The sequence below is a fragment of the Arvicola amphibius genome, chromosome 10, assembly GCF_903992535.2.
Source record: "Arvicola amphibius chromosome 10, mArvAmp1.2, whole genome shotgun sequence".
Classification (NCBI taxonomy): Eukaryota; Metazoa; Chordata; class Mammalia; order Rodentia; family Cricetidae; genus Arvicola; species Arvicola amphibius.
In genome coordinates, this window is record NC_052056.1 from 36,811,186 (window position 1) to 36,830,486 (window position 19,301).

Sequence of the window (19,301 nt, forward strand, 5' to 3'; positions counted from 1 at the left end):
TGTGTTTACAAACGACGGCGTACCTTATTCTAATGTCCTTGAGGCAAAAATGCAGCAGACGCCAATAAATTTCCCACTGCCCTGTTTTTTCTGGTGACTGTTCTCAGGCTGCTGTTGAATGGTTGCAGGTGCTGTTCCCTCTGTCTGGAATGCTCTTCCTTCCTACAGACCCAGACATGGTCCCCAGCAGCAGCCAGGGCCTGGTCGACATCCTGGCCGCAGCTGGTAGTGCAGTCCACTCAGGTTGGCATGACCCCGGGCATGGCACATCCCTTGGTCACCAACATGGCCACATGTTGTTTCGTGTGATTCACACTCAGCTTTCAGACGCTGTGTCTTGCCTTTCCCTGCCTGGATTAGTTCCGATGGCTCCCAGCCATAATTTGATAAATGTTCATGAATGGCTTGCTGATGTATGTCTCTGAGGCACTGTATCCCTGGTGGCTAGAACAATGTCTGGCATTGAGTAGACACTGGAAGTTTGTTTATGGAGTGTCAATGATGTCACTTTAGAGGTGAAAGCAGTGCTCTGAGTTAATTTTACTGAATAATAGTCAATATTTGTTGCTATAAGAATTATTTGTCAAAAAAAGAATTATTAATCTTTTGACATTAGAAAGTAAATATACAATGTACGGTTTCATAAAAATATATAACGGATGGTTTATTTGTGATAAATAACTAGTAGCCTAAATTAAGATGCACCTCTCATTTGTAACTCGGGTTAGATCATCTAACAGTGGGGCACATGTTGTCACATGTATTTGCCCTGAAACGCGGGACAATTTCTAACACAGAGATCTTAAGGCTTGACTTCTGCTTTCTCTGAGCTTGATTTCTCTGTTTTAAAAGTATCTGAAGAGGCCAAGAGAGAGGATGTAGCAGAGAAGAGTTGGAAGGGATTGAATGATCTAGGCTCACTCAGAAAAGAACCTGGCAGAATAGGTGTTTGGAAAAGGGGACTTTGTAACTTCAGGAAGGCAATGCAGAGGTGGTTTGGGTTTTTGTTTGCTTGCTTATTTTATTGTTTTCCCTTCTTTGCCCAGTACTGGGAACCTTGGGCCTCACTCAAGCCGGTCAAGCACTTCCTCCCAGAGCTCTCTCCCCAGCCCCACTGCTATTTGTTTACGTTGAAACAGGATCTTACTAGTTGTCCAGGCTGACTGACCTTGGAGCTGTTCTGTCCCAGCTTCTAGAATTGCTGGGGTTACAGACTTGGGCCAGCAGGTCTGCCTTGGTCCTTGATCGTTGTAATAGTATTTTTCTCCCGGAGGGAAACTAGAGAATGCTTGCAGTTTGAGAAATGGGCTACATTCAGATCTGTATGTTTCTCCAGGGCAGGTTTTGTATAAGGTTCAGAACTGATCGAAAAACCCAGTTTACTAGATGAGTTGGGGAGTAGAGCAAAACATGACCAATCGATTCCAGGTGGGCAGGACTAGGGAAAGAACGGAAAGCCACAGGAGAGCTACCATTTGAGGCCTTGAGAGACTGTTTCCTTTTACAGGTACTCAATTTTATAGAAATCATTGTGAATTATTACTCTAAAGCCTTCTTTTCCACATTCTGTATTACCATAAACTAGTAAATTATTGGCTGTGGTTTCTTTCATAGCTCAGGGTGAAAGTACCATTTTGTTTTTGTTTTAAATAGAAATGGCTGGGAGGTTGGTGCACACACCTTTAATCCCAGCACTCAGGGAGGCAAAGACAGGCAGATCTCTATGAATTCAAGGCCAACCTGGTCTACAGAGTGAGTTCCAGGACAGTCAGAGATACACGGAGAAACCCTGGTTTCGAAGCCCCCCGCAAAAAAAGAGAAGTGAATTCTATCTTTGCAGTAGTGTGTAATTAGTATTCAAGATATGACTGTAAGGTCCTCAAAATAGCATGATGTCACACTTTTTCTGGAACTGGGTATGTCCTCATAAAACCTCTTGCCCTGTTATTATTCTGCTCCCAAATCAGGGTTGGAAAGGACCTTTGAGTGTGTGTGTACATGTATATATATATGGATGTGTGTATACATAGATATGTGTGCATATATGTATATATGAAAGCACAGGACTACATTTAGGAAAAACTGGTTCTTGTTTGTGTTCTATCCTTACTATACAAAGTGTGAGGCCATGGACTAGTGATGTTGGAATCACCTGGGGCCTGCTGGAAGGGAGGACAATGAGGTTTTGGCTCAGACCAGAGAGATCAGAATTGGCATGCCCAGCTGATGCCCATGGTTTTTAAGTGCTGCTCTGCAAATCCTGCCAAGTAGGCTGGGGAGCAGAGTAAGTATCTTTAGTAACGAGTGATTCACGAGCCCATGGCGAAACCTGTTATTATCTTTAGGTAGCCTAAATCTTAGGGAATTCTCCCAAAGAAGGAGCTCAGACCCAGCTCTGTGAATAGCTTTCACACCACAGAGTTCTTCTTCATGAAGATCTTTCAACCATGAGCCTGGGCTCGTTCTTGACCAAATGATTTGCCCTGGGAGTACCTCCATCTTCATCTCCCAGATGGTTTTCGTATGACCTTGTTGGCTATTTCTTTATGAGCTGTTCAGACTAAAGAACTCTGAAGAACCTTTCTGGCATTATAATTGGGATTCTTTTACTCCAGTTAGTCTTGAGTGGTATTTGGTTGAAGGTGAGAGAAACCCAGGAACTTTGTGTCCTATATATTCATGGAGAGCAGCTCGGCACAAATGTACAGATTTATCTTGATTCATAATTCTTTTACGTTTAAAGTTCTGCCTCACAGAACTGTTGCATGTAAGGGTGGCCATCCAAAGCACCACTTCTGAGTTCTGAAAGACCCAATTTCTTGGTACGTCAAAACAGAAATAGTATAGTATATAATAATAATAGTATAGTATATAAAAATAGTATTTTATCTTTTTGACAAGTTAAAAAAATTCTCCTCCATGACTCAGAACACCCACCAATTTGTGTTTCTCAGCAGTCTGTCATGTGTTTGTTTAGACATACACTGAACTAGCCTAATGTACTCAACTTTGTAATCTATTTTTGGTGGACTGTATCTTTGCCTGGCACTCAGTGATTTTATAATCAGCAGAATTATTTACCTAGACGTCACAAATAAAAGTGACCCTCTTTTTGTTTCTGTATAACTGTTTTCTAAGAGGTCTTCCCCCCAAATGTTTTTAACGGAATCAAGCAAATATGACTTTGGTTGGTTAGTCTGTGTTCCAGTTAACCTTATATAAGAAAAGCTGTATGAGGAGCAGTCTTAAATTTCTTTTCAGGTTTTTTTTTTTTTTTTTTTTTTTTTTTTTTTTGTTGGCCCTTGGCACAGCTGACACTAGCTGCTGGCTGTGCTTGTGCTGTGCCCATGCTGTCCGCTTGCTCGTTATCCTGTTTCTGTTCTTCTTAACCCCCAGCCCCCATCTTCCTTTCTTCTACTCTAAGGCTTTGAGAGCTTGCAGCCCTTCTTTTCACTTCTGCATTTAGCAGTAAAGCTGTGTGTGTGTGTGTGTGTGTGTGTGTGTGTGTGTGTGTGTGTGGAGAGAGAGAGAGAGAGAGAGAGAGAGAGAGAGAGAGCCCGAAAGTTAGACAGTTGCTTCTTTCACTTCCAGTTTGCTTTGGATTAATTGGGCTGAACACGATATTTTTCAAAGAAATTGAGCTGGATCCTTTGGAATATCAGTCTGGAAGGACAGAAATGTAATGTGGGGCTTGCTCGGCTGTTTGGTTTTTGTGTTTATTTCATTTAGTTTTTTTTTTTTGTTTTTTTGTGTGTTTGGTATTCTCATCATCCCATAATGCAGTCTTTAGGAACTCAGAGCTGATCTGACTAAAACAGTGTTGTTGTTATATTTGTTACTGGTTTCACCTCCCTGCAGCCTAGCCGGCCCCTAAATGTGCCACCTCTGTGTTTTGTTTCAGCACTTGCAACTGAAGCTACAGCACACCCCCTCATCGTGGATTGTTTCCAGCATCCAGACCTCCACATGTCAGCAGTAGGCTCCTGATGCGGTCCATCCTTCTCCACCCCTCCTCACTGTTTACAAAGAGAGAGGGCCTTCAGGAAACACACCCCAAAAGTGCAGGTTGGTGGAGGCAACTTAGCCTTGTCTCAAGTTCCCTAGATGTGAATTTCAATGCGGGAAATGTGGAGTTACTTGCCGGTGGCGTGGATGTGTCTGTTTCCAGCTGCATGCAGGTGGCTGCAAAGCCCAGAAGACATAAACCAGTCAGTTTATGTCTATCCATAAGGCAGGCTACTGAGGCTGGGAAACTTTTGTTTGTTTGATAAATTTCATGCACCAATTCATCATGTATTCTGAGAAAGCTTTAAAGCAAAAATATTCATCAGGAATCGGCTACTTAAAAAGAACCCCCATGAGCTCTTGCAAATTTGTTACAGTGCATCCCTTTAAGCCCTTTGTTAGGTTCTGTCTCTGTGTGTATCTGTGTGATCCTGAGGGCCACTGAGGTTTTTGTCTCTGTGCGTATCTGTGTTATCCTGAACGCCATTGCGCATGCTCGTGTGCCAATACACATGCTGTGGATGCCAGCAGACTAGCTGCTGGAGTCAGCTCTCTCTCCTTCTACCAAGTGGGTCCTAAAGACCTCACTCTGGTTGTCAGTCTTTGTGGAAGGCAGCTTTCCCCACTAAGTCAACAGTTCTCAACCTCCCTAATGCTGCAGTCCTTTAGTACGGTTCCTCATGTTGTGGAGACCCCCCAACCATAAAATTATTTCGTTGCTACTTCATAATTGTAATGTTGCTACTGTATGAATCGTAACATAAATATCTACTATGCACAGAGCTTGAGAGCCACTGTGCTAAGCCATCTTGCTGGCTCAACATTACCATCTTATTTGTAAATCTTTTCCTATAGGACACATCTTGATTGAGAATATTACGTTTTAGCAATACCGGCAATTTAAATATTCACTGTGTTCTTGGAATTTAGTCCTTGAGAACTTCTTGAGTTCTTGTTTATTAATCCTGATACAATATGATTTGTGGTGTTTCATAGCCACCCTCCCAGGATAACCCTGGGTCTTATGCTTCACTATTGTGAACCTAGACTTGGATGGTCGGATGAGATCCTCAGTTTCTTCCTGCTACCAACCTCCTGATGGAATCCGACCTGTAATCTTGATTTTTGCCTTCCTTGTCAGTCTTCCCATTTTCTGGCATCAAGGAGATGGGACGATTTTGAGAGTCTCTGTAATAACAAAAATTAAAGATTCAAGTCCCAGCCCTGCTGCCGACATAGTCGATGTCCTTGGGCAGGTTTTGTCCCTTCTGTGGAGTGTCTCCATCAGGAGGAGAGGGATGGAAAAATAAATACCCATTTTAGAGGCTGATTTTAATGACTAAAGATTTCTACATCTACAATATTCAGAATCGGCAGCAAAAAGTTCTGAAAGAAGGGTTTGGTAAATTTTAGCTCTTTGTTGTTATCTGCTGCTCAGTGTGCTGATGGGGTTTTGTCAGCTTGACAGGCTGGGAGGAGGAAACTTCAGCTGAGAAAAGGCCTCCACTTGTGGGAGGCCTGGCCCATTGTGGGCTGTACAGTCCTCCATGGCCTCTGCTTCAGTTCCTCCCACCAGGTTCCTCCCTGACTTCCCATTACAGATGGACTGTCATCTGTGATGCTCCCCACGTTGCTTTTGACCAGTGTTTTGTCACAGCAGTAAAAAGCAGACTACTGTGTGCACACTACGTCTGTATCCATTTGCTGCCCTAGAGCTTATAGGCTTTCCAGTCTTCACCCTCACCTTGTTAAACGTGTAGAGTCGCAGTATTTGCTTCCACATCTAGAACACAAAAGCTAACTCTTTCTCAAACACAATAAGAGATCTCAGTATAAGATGAACCTATTCACAGCTTAGATTATTTGTAAGGGTTTTGACTTTGTTTATTATTTTTAGACAAATGTGAAGCAAGGAGGGGTGATAAGCATCAGTGATCCCAGCAATTGGGAAGTGGAGGCAGCGGGGTCAGCCAGACTGGCTATGTGTAGTGAGCATGAGGAACAACTAGCTGTGGGATACCTGCTTCTAGAAGAAACGGAAAGGATTTGAAATGCTGACTATAAATTAAGATTTGCTTGATTTTTATTATCACTCAGCAGCTGAATAGTTTCTATTACAAAAATGATAAAGAAGGTATTGTTTCCCTGGCAGAAGCAGGATTTAATTTTGAATTTTGCCAAAGAATTCCCACTTCTGTTTGGGATGCTTTTAATTTTTCATTCTGAAGTATGTAATTAAGGAAGACTTCCTGTCAGTAGACACTTAGACATGCCAAAATTAGTGTACAGACATAATTATTGTTACTGTGGTAACAGAAACTGAATCTTTGTGGCTATTATAAGCATTATGTCATGTGTTCTGTAAGATCCTTATCTTTTGTGTTTTCAAGATAGTTTTGGGTAAAGACTTGGTGTATGGCCAGTTTCACTAATTCTAAAGAAACATCAAAATAAGATTTAAAAAGTTCTTACAACCTGCCAGTTGCTTAAATTGCATGCATTAGTTATAACACTTCTGTTATGTAAAGTCATTATTCCCCATTTTATAGAGGACAAAGAGACACAAAGCAGCTCAACAGATTCCAGCGTTTTTTGAGTAGTCAGGAACTGTGGAGAATGAATCTAAGGTGTTCAACTGACAGGCATCTGAACACCCAATTATGCTGTTGCCTACAAACTGCAAATTGCATGAAAAAGATGACGAGCAGTAAATGGAAGGGCTAAATTATATAGACGTCCGAGATTCTGGGCCCAGCGGTTTTATGGGCATGTGGTAGATAGCCAGTGAAAGCCGTCTCACTGTGGGTTCATGGCAGGATGGGGACCGACTGCACATGGAGAGCTGGAGACCAGCTCTAACACGTGGGCTGGCTTAAAGCGAACATGAGAGATCATTCCCAGTAGCTGAGTGAGAGGGAATGAGAAGGAGGGTTTGAGAAACAAGATTAAGATAGCTGCCTGGGAGCTTGAGTGTGGATGGGCAGAGGTGGAAGTGGAGATCTAGAAGCACGCAGAGAAATGACCTACTACCCAGGCTCTTGTGGCACCACCCAGAGGGAAGTGGGCTAGATATTTAAAACCATAGAGATCAGCAAGCATGGGACAAAAGAAAGACCAATGACGTCAGTAGTACCATTTAATTCCTTACTGACTTGCTTACTCATTCTGTTACTGAAGGTTAAACACTTCTGAAGAGTTTTTAGGTTTCTTTTTTCACAATCTTGGCTGTTCTTCTGTAGTTTAGTACTTAGGGCCACATTCTGTTTAAGTGTCCTAAACTTTTGATGCTTTCTTAGCTCTAAGATTGTAAATTGCAGTAACTGGAAATATGTTGTCAGAATTTGAACCGTGATTCATTTGGCACTTTAAAAAAGACCTTTACATTACACTTATTTCTATTTGTTTTTATTTATTTGATATGTGTGTGTATGTGTGCGCGCGCGCGGGTGTGTGTGTGTGTGTGTGTGTGTGTGTGTAAGGGGGGGAGGGAAGGAGGCACATTACCAAGACAATTTATGGAGGTTGGTTCTCTTCTTTAATCATGTGGGTCCTTGGGTTGAGCTTGGGTTCAAGAGTGGTTCTCCACATTTCCTCCCCCAAACATGAGTAGTGCCATGGGACAGTGGTAGTAGGTAGGGGACTGAAGTGGCAGTTCTGCAGGCTCAACCATGTCTGCTGAGTTCACAGATAAACCACAGACTTGGAGCCCAGCTCTTCTTTAACACCCCCCCACCCCCCCATCCTCAAAGGTCTTTGGTTTGTTTCTTCCAAGAAATGTCTATTCATTTGCCATTTTGAAAGATGCCTAAAGGCTGAAGCATGGGAGTTGGAAGGAACTTCTAAAACCTCAAAACCCCTGGTTTTCATGAGGGCCTGACCCTCTCAGTGGGGTCCTGTGACTTCCAGCAGGGCTTTGGAAGCATGCATCACCAGGCATCTGTAAAAGTTCCTCTCCAGAGAGGGCAAGAGTGTGTATTTCCCTTGCCTTCCTGGACCGTACTGGAGTACTAGGGAAATGAGATATTATTTTTAACCAGTAACAGATGGCTAAAATGATTTTTTTGACTTTGTGTAGCTTAATTTCTGTACCACATGGACTGCTGTTCTCTATATCCTTATCCTGAGGTCACATATGCATTATGGATAACTATATGTTTCTAATCAATGTATTTTCTTTAATGCAGTTAGAGCTCCTTTTGTTCAGTGGTTTTGTGTTATTCAATAGCACCAGTAACCATAACAGTTGTAGTGTTTTTTTTCCATTTTAATCAATTGAAGCAAAAGTGTCATTTAAAAATAGGTATCAGAATGCAACCTAAAGTCTTTGTATAAAGTTAAAAATATTTACTATATTGTCTAAGTGTGAATTCAGTTGCCGTGATAAAATACTGACCAAAACAAACATGTGGAGGACAGGGTTTATTTGGCTTATGGGTTCAGTCAGTCACCGAAGGAAGCCAAGTAAGGAAATCAAGGCAGGAACCATAGTTTTAGGAACTGAAGAGACCATGGAGGAATAGTACTTATTGGCTTGCTCCCTACAGTTTGCTCAGCCTTGAGAGCTTATTTTTCTGCAACCCAGGCCTACTTGGTGGTACCACCTGTAATGGGTTAAGCCCTCCCACAATCAATCATCAATCAAGATAATTGAGTACAGACTCACCCACAGGACAGCCCAGTAGGGGCATTTTCCCAAGTGAGGTTTCCTCTTCCCGAATGACTCTAGCTTGTGCCATGCTGACATAAACCTGTCCTGCACACATGGCTTGCTCATCTTGGTCTCTCTTACAACCCAGAACTGTAGTGAGCTGGGCCCTTTCTCATCAGTCACCAATCCAGCAAATGCCCAGAGGCCCTTCTGAAGAAGTAGTTCTTTGGTTGAGGCTCCTTCACAGGTGACCCTAGTTTGTGTCTGTTGGAGCCCACAAGACCATGCAGTAAATGTCCAGCTGACAGGCTCATAAAGGCAGGCCCACAAGCATACAGCTTATGGGGCACCCATTTTGCAGAGCTGCAGGAACACTCTTCTTTTGGAAAAGTCACGGTCATATCTGTAAAAACCTTGTGAAGCTATGATTCTTCCTTTCAAAATGGGATTTGTTTCCAAATCACCTCAGCAGTGAGACTTTTATACAGGCAGTGGAGTGACCTTGCTCCATGCCCCCTTACCGCGAGGCTTTGGAGCAATGACATTCACTCTTTGTTCTAACAGTCGAATTTATGTAGAGTCAATCCCACAAATTTACATCCTAACAGACCACATAACAGGAAGGCAGCATGCTCCACCTTAGGTAATAAACAAATCTAGGCACCTCCCCCCCCCCCCCCCCAAAGCTGGTTATCACAAAAGAGATTAGATAAGGAGAATGGGTGAATTCAGGATTCAGGGATGTTTAACATCTTTAATGGTTTGGAAAGTTCGGTGTTTCCCTTGAATGCTGGCTTTTTTTGGAGTGCTGCTTAATCAGGTTCTACCTTTTTGTGACTTTGATATGCATATTATTATTGTCCTTATCTGTGGAAATTTCCAACTATGCTTGTAAGAACTAGAAACCTTGTGGAGATCAGGCCTTATTCTTTCTCCTCCACACCTCCTCTACTTCATTTTTCCCCTTGCATGAAAAATAAAGAAGATGCAGAGATAATGTGCTTGAGTTAGGTTTTTTTCCCTCTCAGATTCTTGCCTGCCATAGACATCCAATTCTGAGCCCTGAGGGAGTACTGAGGCTGGCACTCAAGGCCCCCAGTACTTCACACTAAGGGGGACCTAGTCTGTGTCAAATTGACAAAAACTAATTAGTACTATACTGTCCATAAAAACATATTTCTACCCAAAAAGTTTTATTTGAATGTTCACTGTAAGTTTATAGAAAACAAAAACCTACGAAGAAATCAAAGTCTTCTTTCCAGGGAGATGATAAATCAATTCCTGTGTACATAGCCACAGTGGCATGTACCCAGCAACACAAGCTCTGGGTACAAGCAGCAACGATGAATGTGCCCTTAATATATCATATTAGCATAAGTAAGATACACCCTGGGTGACTGTGTTTCTATGAAGTTATAGACGCAGTGTAACTAAAGTGATGTCATCAGGTTGCCAGGAACCAGGAAGGAGGGGCAGAGAGCTGACTGCAAGGAAGGGAATTGGGACTTGATGAAAGTGTTTGATATCCTCACACTGATGGTTGTTACAGGACTGTCTGCATTCTCCAAACCTCATCAGATTGTACAACTGAACTGATGAAATTACTCTATAGAATTTCTGTTAGAATAAGGCTAATTTTTAAAATTAAGCACAGTCATTTATATTATCAAATACATTTTGCAGCTGAAATCTTCCCAGTAGTATATTAAAATAGGAAATTAGGTCAGGCTATTGCTAAATGATGACTCATGCCAGTAATCCCAGAACGTGCCTGGTAGACACAATAGAATCGGGAATTCAAGTTTAACTTCTGCTACAGTGGTGAGTTGGAGGCCAGCCTGGGCTACATGAAACTCTGTCTCAAAAAGAAAAAAAATGAATTCATCTCTAAAACAGGTGGATGACCAGGCAGTGGTGGCACATATCTTTAATCCCAGCACTCAGGACGCAGATCTCTGAGTTTGAGGGCAGCCTGGTCTGCAGAGTGAGTTCTAGGACAGCACAGAGAAACCCTATCAAGAGGGGGGAGGGAGGGAGGGAGAGAGAGAGAGAGAGAGAGAGAGAGAGAGAGAGAGAGAGAGAGAGAGAGAGAGGTTCCTGAGATGAAATACATAATACATAAATAGGTAGACAGGCAGACAGGCAGATCGATAGAGGTGCATCCCTGAGAGAAAACAGGAGTACAAGAGGGAGTATAAAACTTCCTTGTGTATGTGCACTGGAGCAGAGTATCAAAGAGTATCAAGAGAGAGGTTCCAAGAATAGGAACTTTAGTTCATTTATTTTTAGCATTCGATATTTTAGCATCCAATACAGTTGCTGATAGCTGAGTGGTTTTTGTGCCTGCTGTGCTATTAAAAATAAAAATTATGCTGAAAGTCATTTCTCTCTTTTTCATGTGTACCATGAACATGTCCTCTGTGGGTGAGGCTGGGGGAATGTGGGGATTTGGTCATCTGCTTTGGCAATGGCAGCTTACGTTCAAGTATATGAAAAAGGCTGTCTGCATGTGCTCAGGATGAAATCTTTCTAGCAGAGCACTGGCTTTCTGCACAGACTGAAAGAGAGTGGTGTGTGTGGCTGAACATTAGCGCATTATCCAAACAACGATAGATGGGAGACAAAGGAGCTCATTATACATGATGCTGCTTTTCTGCCAGGAAGAAGAAAACAGCTATGGCTTTTGAAAGTGGCTAGAATTTATATAGTTGAGGAAAATTCGTTGAGACTTCTCAAAAAAAAAATTTGGGAGGGGATAAAAACCAAGTTATAATTTCCTGTTGGTTTATTTGTAGGTGTTTTCCTCATTTTGATATTTTTAATCATATGGTAGTAGCTAATAACTTCAGATTTAAAGTAATAGTTTCTTTTGGCATAATAGTTGCCCATTTTCTTTAATTATTGCCTATTGAAAATTTTGAGACGTTTCTAGGAGAAAATTTCATCAATACTTTAAACCGTCTTTATGTGCGATAGATTAAGGTGTTTGTAAGTCACTGCATTTTAATAAACTCTTATTTAATGTGCATCATAACATTATTTTCTATTTGCTTAATATTGGAAATTGAACCTAGGCCTCAAACATGCTAAACACATGCTCTATCACTGAGCTACACCTCAGTCTCTGTTTTAATTTTAAAGTATATAATTAAGTTCATAGTGTTACAGTCAAAAATACAGTTATTATAGTTTTACTTAATATACAGTTTAAAATTGTGGGCTATGAAATCACATAGTTGTCAGTTTGAATTCTGACCACTGGTCTAAGAATTAAGCATTTTTACTGAGTATTTTAAGCCTCTTGACTTAGTTATTATGTACAAAGGGGCTTAATACTATGCTTTGCATTTACTATGTGCATAATGAACTCTGCTATTACTTGCATGGTCATGGCCTACAGAGAATAAATGGTCTTAGTATAAAAGAGGGTCTTCTCTGCACATTGGGGGCACCAAGGAAATTGATAAGGACTATACATCAGAAGGAGGTTGTGAGCCTAGGACTGAGGCTTTTCCATCTGTCAGTGTGGGGTCCAGCATTTCCAGTAAGACTTGGGCTAAGCAGAGATGGCTGGTCCTATGAGGCTTAGGCTTAGGGCTGGATCTAAACATTAGAAATTAACATTGGCTCAAGCTTGGCGGTTTCTTCACATGGGTATGTAATTGCAGAGAATAGTCACAAACTGAGTAGTAAGGAGAAAGAGAAAGAAAGGCAGGATGTGAGATCTGTTGGCCTCATTCCAGACAGTCTTGACCGTGTGTCAATATGAGCTGAGGACGGGCAGGAGTGGAGGAAGGCCCGCAGAAGGGCAGAACGGACACAGGTGTCTGCAGGGCCACTGGGGTCAGGATGTAGGGGTGAGCCTTGGACAAGGGTGGCTAAGGAAAGTCACAGCCAAAGTCTAGCTGGGCTGAATCATAGATACCGGGTGCTCACACCGTTGAGTGGAGCTCATTGTCTGTTTCTTTCTAATTTGCACAGATAGGTAATTCACTAGGGTTTAGCAACAGCACACTGGGTATAGGAGCTGGCCTAATGTGAGCAATTAAGTCATGTCTCACTGGCCAAGCAGGAAGCACAAGGAAGCCACAGAGAGAGCCTAGTCTGTTTGGATGCTCACCTTCCTAGGCCTGGATGGAGGGGGGAGGACCTTGGACTTCCCACAGGGCAGGAAACCCTGACTGCTCTTAGGACTGGAGAGGAGGGGAGGGGGAGTGGGGAGAGTGGGAGGGAAATGGGAGGAGGGGAGGAGGTGGAAATTTTTAATAAATAAATAAAAGTAAGCCACAGAGAACATGGGGACATGGTTTAGGACCCGGGTAATTTAAATAAGTAAATTAGTAAGTAAACAAACAAACAAACAAATTAAATTTGGCTGCCAAGCTGCTGGAGGGAAGGGAAAGTGAGCGAGTAGGAATAAATGAACGCAGATATTTGGAAAGTGTGATCTGATATTGGAACCTTCCAATGGAACTAGCTTTGGCAAATGAATGCTGTCTACAGGAATCCGATCAAACCATTGAGCTTCTAGCGCTGGGCTCTGCAGGCTCCCTTTTCTTGAACCAAGATTGGCACCAGAACTTGGGGTGGCTTAGTGTACAGATGGACATTCAAAAGGCCCTGGAGAAAGGCCAAGAGGAAACAGGGCCATAGAAACCAGACAGCAGGGATCTGCAAACACTTCGGGTAGAAAAAGCCAACACCAGGGCTGTTTCTGATCTGCTGTTGAATGAGATTGATTTTTTTGAGACCAGCAGGGTTTTTGTGCTTGGTCTGCTTTCACTATTGTTGTTGAGCATGCTTTCTTCTTTTTTGGCTGTTTAGCAAGTTCCCTGGGGCTAGAGAAAACGTTAGGGGGCCCCTAAAGAAAAATATGGTCATTTTTTCTAGTGCTGTTTTATAGGGTTTGTTTGTTTCTGCAAATAATACTAGAATAGTAAGGAGGGGCAGGTTGGAAGGAGAAGGGTGGAGACAAGTAGGGTTTTATTTCAGCAGAATTTGTGTCAGAAACTGTAAACTTCCATTTTATTAACTGGCATTGAATCATTTCTGCTAAAAAAAAAATGGGTGGAACTGACAGAGAAACATTCTGTAATGTTTAATCTGGTATCAAGAGTTTGGACCTGCTCATCTGTGAAAGGGGTCCCTGGGAGATACAGTGTGTGTGTACAGGGACTCTGGTCTAACTAATAGCTACTGCTTGAGTCACATGATTCTGTCACGTGCCAGGTGTGAAACTTCTCTCAACCCTTCAGGTTCCTCAGCTCTAAAATAGAAACTGTAGGCGGTCCACTTCCTCGCGGTTGTTAGGGCGGCGAGTGATGATTCACCAGAACCCTTCCCCGGATGCTTGCTTTTTTTTTTTCAATGAATTCATGTCATCATTAGTCCTTGGCCATGCGCCACACACTAGGCATTTAGAATGAATAATTAGTTGGACCGTTGAGCTCTGATATCTGTAACTACATTCAACAACCATCTTCTCTGCAACTTCTGCATGACATCCCCTTTGTAGAAGAAAGATAAGAAAGGTAGTGCATGCTTCAGGTCACCTGTGGTCCTATTGGGGACATTTACTGTACCATCTGTTATAAGCTCAACAAACCCCAAATTTTCTTTTTCTACATTGTGATTCTATAGGGAGTCCCAGAGCAGTGCTTCTCAAACTTCTGTATGCAATAAGAACCTTGTGTTCAGGGGTGTTAACTTGTTGCGGTGGCTCCCACCTCACCCTGGCTGGTGCTGACCTTCACTGTTATTTGTACTTCCTAAACAAGACACCTGGAGGAAGTTGTAGAATACAGTTCTCTTTTGGGTTCCCCTCTTGCCTTTGCTCTTGAGATGACGGGATGATCCAGGAATAGCTCTCTAAGGGACAGACCAGACTCTCTTTCTGGTTCTCTTAAATTGTGTGATGGGAGACATCCTTTTTTTCCCTCGCTTGTCTGGAGGATCATACCCACACATCCACTTAGCAAGCTTATTGTGACCCTTAGAGGAAATGTTAGCTTTACAGGCTATTGGTGATCTTAGCAGCTCAATACAAACAGTACATTGCTATTGAAGTGAAGAGAAAAATGTTGTCTTAAAAAAAAGTGTGTGTGTGTGTGTGTGTGACATGTACTTAACATTGTGTGTATGTAGGTCAGAGGTCATCTTTCTCAATCACCCTTCTCCTTATCTTTTTGAAACCAGACCTTTCACTGAAACTGAAGTTCATCTGTTTGGCCCTTCTGGCTGGTCACTGAGCTCCAGGGATCTGTGTTCCCCACTAACTCTGCGCAGTGCCAGGGTTACAGAAAACTCACCCACACGGAGCTTTTTTGGAGGTCTGAGCTCGGGTCCTCATGCTTGCATGCCGCACAATTTACAGAGTGACCTTTTCCACATCCAAACTGACGCACTGAGAAAAGATCCACTTCTGCCCTCTGGGTGTGAGTTATGACTTCCTCATAGCCACCTCCCTCACTCCCCACCCCCCTCCCGCCCTCATGTTAAAGCAGTGGTTACTTTGTGACAACCCTGGCTTGAAGGGCACCAGCGCTCCAAAATTGGCCACCCTTCATGTTTCATGTCAGAATCTTAAAATGTGCTGGCTTGTTTGTCGAAGCTGCATTCTAGACTCTTACGGCTTTTCAAAGCCATACATTGTCTGTAAGAATCCTGAGCGGTTTTCCTTTGAATACTCTTGCTTAGCGCAACATAGTCGTTCCATTTATGGGATTACAATTAAAGCTATTTGTGAAAGCTTTTTCTGTGAACAGACAGAGGGGCCATACATGTTTATCACCAGGATATCCTGGTTGGCCCTTTTGCACCTTGAATATCAAAGCTGTAAGCTGGCGATGAAATTCCAGAAAGTGCCTAGGCTGCCTCAGGTTTTTTTTTTTTTTTTTTTTTCCTTTTCGGGTGCTGTGTATAACGCCTCTTGAAAAGCAGGTTTATTTTACTTTTTGGAAAACAAAATGTTTTCTCATACTCCTTTGTTTTCAGTTGAACCACCTATTAGTGAGTGAGAAACAAGATGATAACAAGATTGTCACTTACCCATAATGCCAGGCTTCATAAAATTAACCCCTCAAGAGTATGTCTTAAGGGATAGATAAGCAAATTGAATGCTAACTACTAACATTTCTAGGCCCTTATGTGGAAGTATATTTTTTAAATTTTGCTGACAAACTAGGACGTTATATCTTTATTAAATATTTATATGAAGTATATTATTCTGAGTAGAAGTTTAAATCCTTATTTTGAGCAGGTATTTATTTGGTTATAACATTGGGCTGCAGTCTCTTGCTTCCCACAACCCTATGACAACCTGCTGAGAATGAGGGTGTGCTCTTGCTTATAGACTGTGGCCACTCATGCTACAAGCAAACCGACTGACCAAGGTCCCCACGCCTCAGGTAGAGTTGGGTTGTGATAATGGGATTTCCCAGGAATTACACAAACTCAATTACATGTATGTGTGGACTAAAGTTCACTCACCTAACTCCCTTGTTTATTTGCTTTCTGCCATCATTTGAAACGAATTTATTATGATGGTGCTTGGGAGTGGTGGCTGCCAGAGCAGCAGCTGATAATCAGAAGTGACCAAGCCCGGTCAGGTAGTCATTACAGGTAGACATTACAGGTTAGCGCTGCTTAGCAGATCTCCTACATTAACATTCACACCAGGGAGTCTCAGCTCTGAGAAACCCAGGGCAGCTGTGATTCTTAAGATGACTCCCTGTTAGAAAAGCAAGTAAAACAAACAAAATGCTTGAGTTTTGTTTAGTGTGCTCCAGTTACAAAGGCAAAACGTGGCCTAAGATTTCCAGCTAGGGGATAAGAGGATGGCTCAGCTGATAGAGCGCTCGCTATACAAGCACGAGGACATGAATTCCACCCTCAGCTGAGCATGTAAACAAGCTGAGCATGAGAGCAGACATATATAATCCTAGCGCTGGGGAGGCAGCGGTCCCTCCAGGTCCCTGGGACTGTCTCTCCATCTGTATCAAACAAACAAACAAACGAAACAGAGGTTGTCCTCTGGTCTCCACATGCTTGCACACATACATGTGTATGAACTGTATGTGTACACACTAATGCACACAATTTAAAAACAAAACGGATTTTCACTTCAACCCATTTTCCCTTTAGAAGGAACTGGACATGATTCCAGCTGGCTCTCACTTTGTATACTCAGCAGGTCCCTGGATTCAGGTCACTAGATATGGATAAGAAAGAAAGGAATGGGATGTCCAGTCGTTTAGATCATCTGGGACCTCAGTAAAGGAAGCAGAGAGATAATGTACCTGTTTAAAGTCAATGCACTGAATAAAAGGATGTATTTTAGAACTACATATTGAGTATGACTTCTGCATTTAATTTTATAGTAAAATAGGAGTTTTTCATGTCTGGTTTTGAAGCAAAGGGCAGGAATACCAAGCAAACACACTTCAAATGTTTCCATTTGAAGCCTGGTAGTGGTATGGCTCATACCTTTAATCTCAGCACTTGGGAGGCAGAGGGAGGTGGATCTCTGTGAATTTGAGGTCAGCCTGGTCTACAAAGTGAGTTCCAGGGCAACCGGGGGACTGTTACACAGAGAAACCAAGTTTCAAGAAACCAAAACAAAAAACAGTGTTTCCAGTGGTTTTCAGACTTCCTGGTGATGTGACCTTTAATGTAATTCCTTGCTCGTGTTGTGGTGACCCTCATCATAAAATTATTTTGTTGCTACTTCATAACTGAATTGTCATATAAATATCAGATGTGTGGGTATCTGATATATGACCTCCCACAGGTTGAGAGCCACTGGTTATATTTTATATTCCATAAAGTATTGTGTGGTATGTGTGTGTTACAATCTAGAGAAGATTGTCGTCTTTATTTTCTCTGCCTACAAAGGTACAAGGAGTAACATGTTAATGCAAAACAAAGCTGAGGATAGCTGTGCTGTGATGTTAAAGAGTCAAATACGAATGTCTGAAAGTCGAAATGTTTTAATAGTTTCCCCCTATTATTTGAAATGAGGAAAAGGGCATTGAAACTATGACACATCGTATTTGAAGTCACTTCAGGCCACGAAGGGGTCAAATGGTTATTCACATCTTGAAGCACATACTCACTTTTTATTGGAAAGGCTCAAAAAATATTCTTCATTGTTTTTGAAGAAAGGTTTTGGGTGTAGAGATATATAAATTCTCCTCTTGAAGAAGTTTTTACCTAATCTGAGGAAGTTTCAGGGGAGCCTCTAGCTTCGGCACCACAGAGCTGCTGGTTGTTGGAAACCTGCTTCATATGTTGATCAATCGCTAAGACTAAACCGAAGTGTTCTGTCTGTACATTCAGGGGGCGTTTTCTTTCTTTTTTAAAAAATTCGCGCACGCCTTTAATCCCAGCACTCGGGAGGCAGAGGCAGGCGGATCTCTGTGAGTTCAAGGCCAGCCTGGTCTACAAGAGCTAGTTCCAGGACAGGCTCTAAAAAAGCTGCAGAGAAACCCTGTCTCGAAAAACCAAAAAAAAAAAAAAAAAAATTTTATTTAAGTTTTTTTTTTCAAACACAGTTTCCCCCTCCCCTCCTCCTACTCCTCTGCCACCTTCCCACCCTCAACTCCCCATCCACTCCTCAGAAAGGGTAAGGCCTCCCATGGGGAGTCAACAAAGAATGGCACATCAAGTTAAGGCAGAACACCAAGTCATTGTTCCCCCCCCCCCACCCCCCACATATTGAGGCTAAGAAAGGTAGCCCTCCATAGGTAATGGGCTCCAAAAAGCCAGTTCATACACTAGGGATAGGGATAAATCCTGGTCCCACTGCCAATGGGTCCACAGACTGCCCAGGTCACAGAACTGTCATCACTCCCAGAGGCCCAGTCGGTCCTATGCAGGCTCCCCAGCTATCAGTCCAGAGTCAGTGAGCTCCCGCAGTGACCATTTTCATCATTTTCTCCTCTCTCTTTATAGATTTATTTATTAATTCAAGTATTCGAACCGTCCTGAAAACCATCTCCATAATCATCCCCTCTGCCTTTGGATCCTGTTTCAGACAGGCCAGCCATGAAAGGGTACCTAGTGGCCCTATTCTTGAGTTGCGTCTTCCTCTATTATGTGCTACACTGTATCCTGTGGGGAACAAATGGCTATTGGTAAGTTTGTTTTATTACCTAACATGACTTTCAAACTGTCTTTCCCTTATTTATCTAAAGAATCTTCCAGAGTATTGTGTTGTTTTGTATTGTATTACAATATTGTATCCAATATTGTAACATGTTGGATTTGTCTAGCCTTTTACCATACACTGGGATTTTACTATTCGGGATGCTGTACATTGTTTCTTTAACAATTTAAAACTGTTGAGTTGGTCTGGGGAGATGGTTCAGTGGGTCAAGTGCTTGCTGCATATGGACGAGGGCTTGGGGGTAGAGTGTTAGAACCCACGTGAAAACCAGGTATGAAAACCCCGTGCATTTGTAACCCCAACACTGGGGAGGAGGAAAGGGCTGGAAACAGGAAGAGTGCTGGAGTGCTGGTGAAGGCTGGCCGAATAGCAGGTTCAGCTCCAGGGTTCAGGAGGGACTCTGTCTCAAAAGATTCAAGGGCGGAGTGGCAGAGCAGGACAAAACAACACACACACACACACACACACACACTCACACTCACA

General features: G+C 42.5%; 1 protein-coding gene across 1 annotated transcript in view; it reads left to right on the top strand.

Moving 5' to 3' along the window:
* Window positions 1-19,301, top strand: part of St3gal6 (ST3 beta-galactoside alpha-2,3-sialyltransferase 6) — a 57,510-nt gene that overhangs the window by 13,325 nt on the left and 24,884 nt on the right. Inside the window, 2 exon segments of the mRNA XM_042055904.1 lie at window positions 3,902-4,065; window positions 18,605-18,786. Of these exon segments, the coding sequence (XP_041911838.1) occupies window positions 18,698-18,786 (89 nt within the window). The 5' untranslated portion in view covers window positions 3,902-4,065; window positions 18,605-18,697.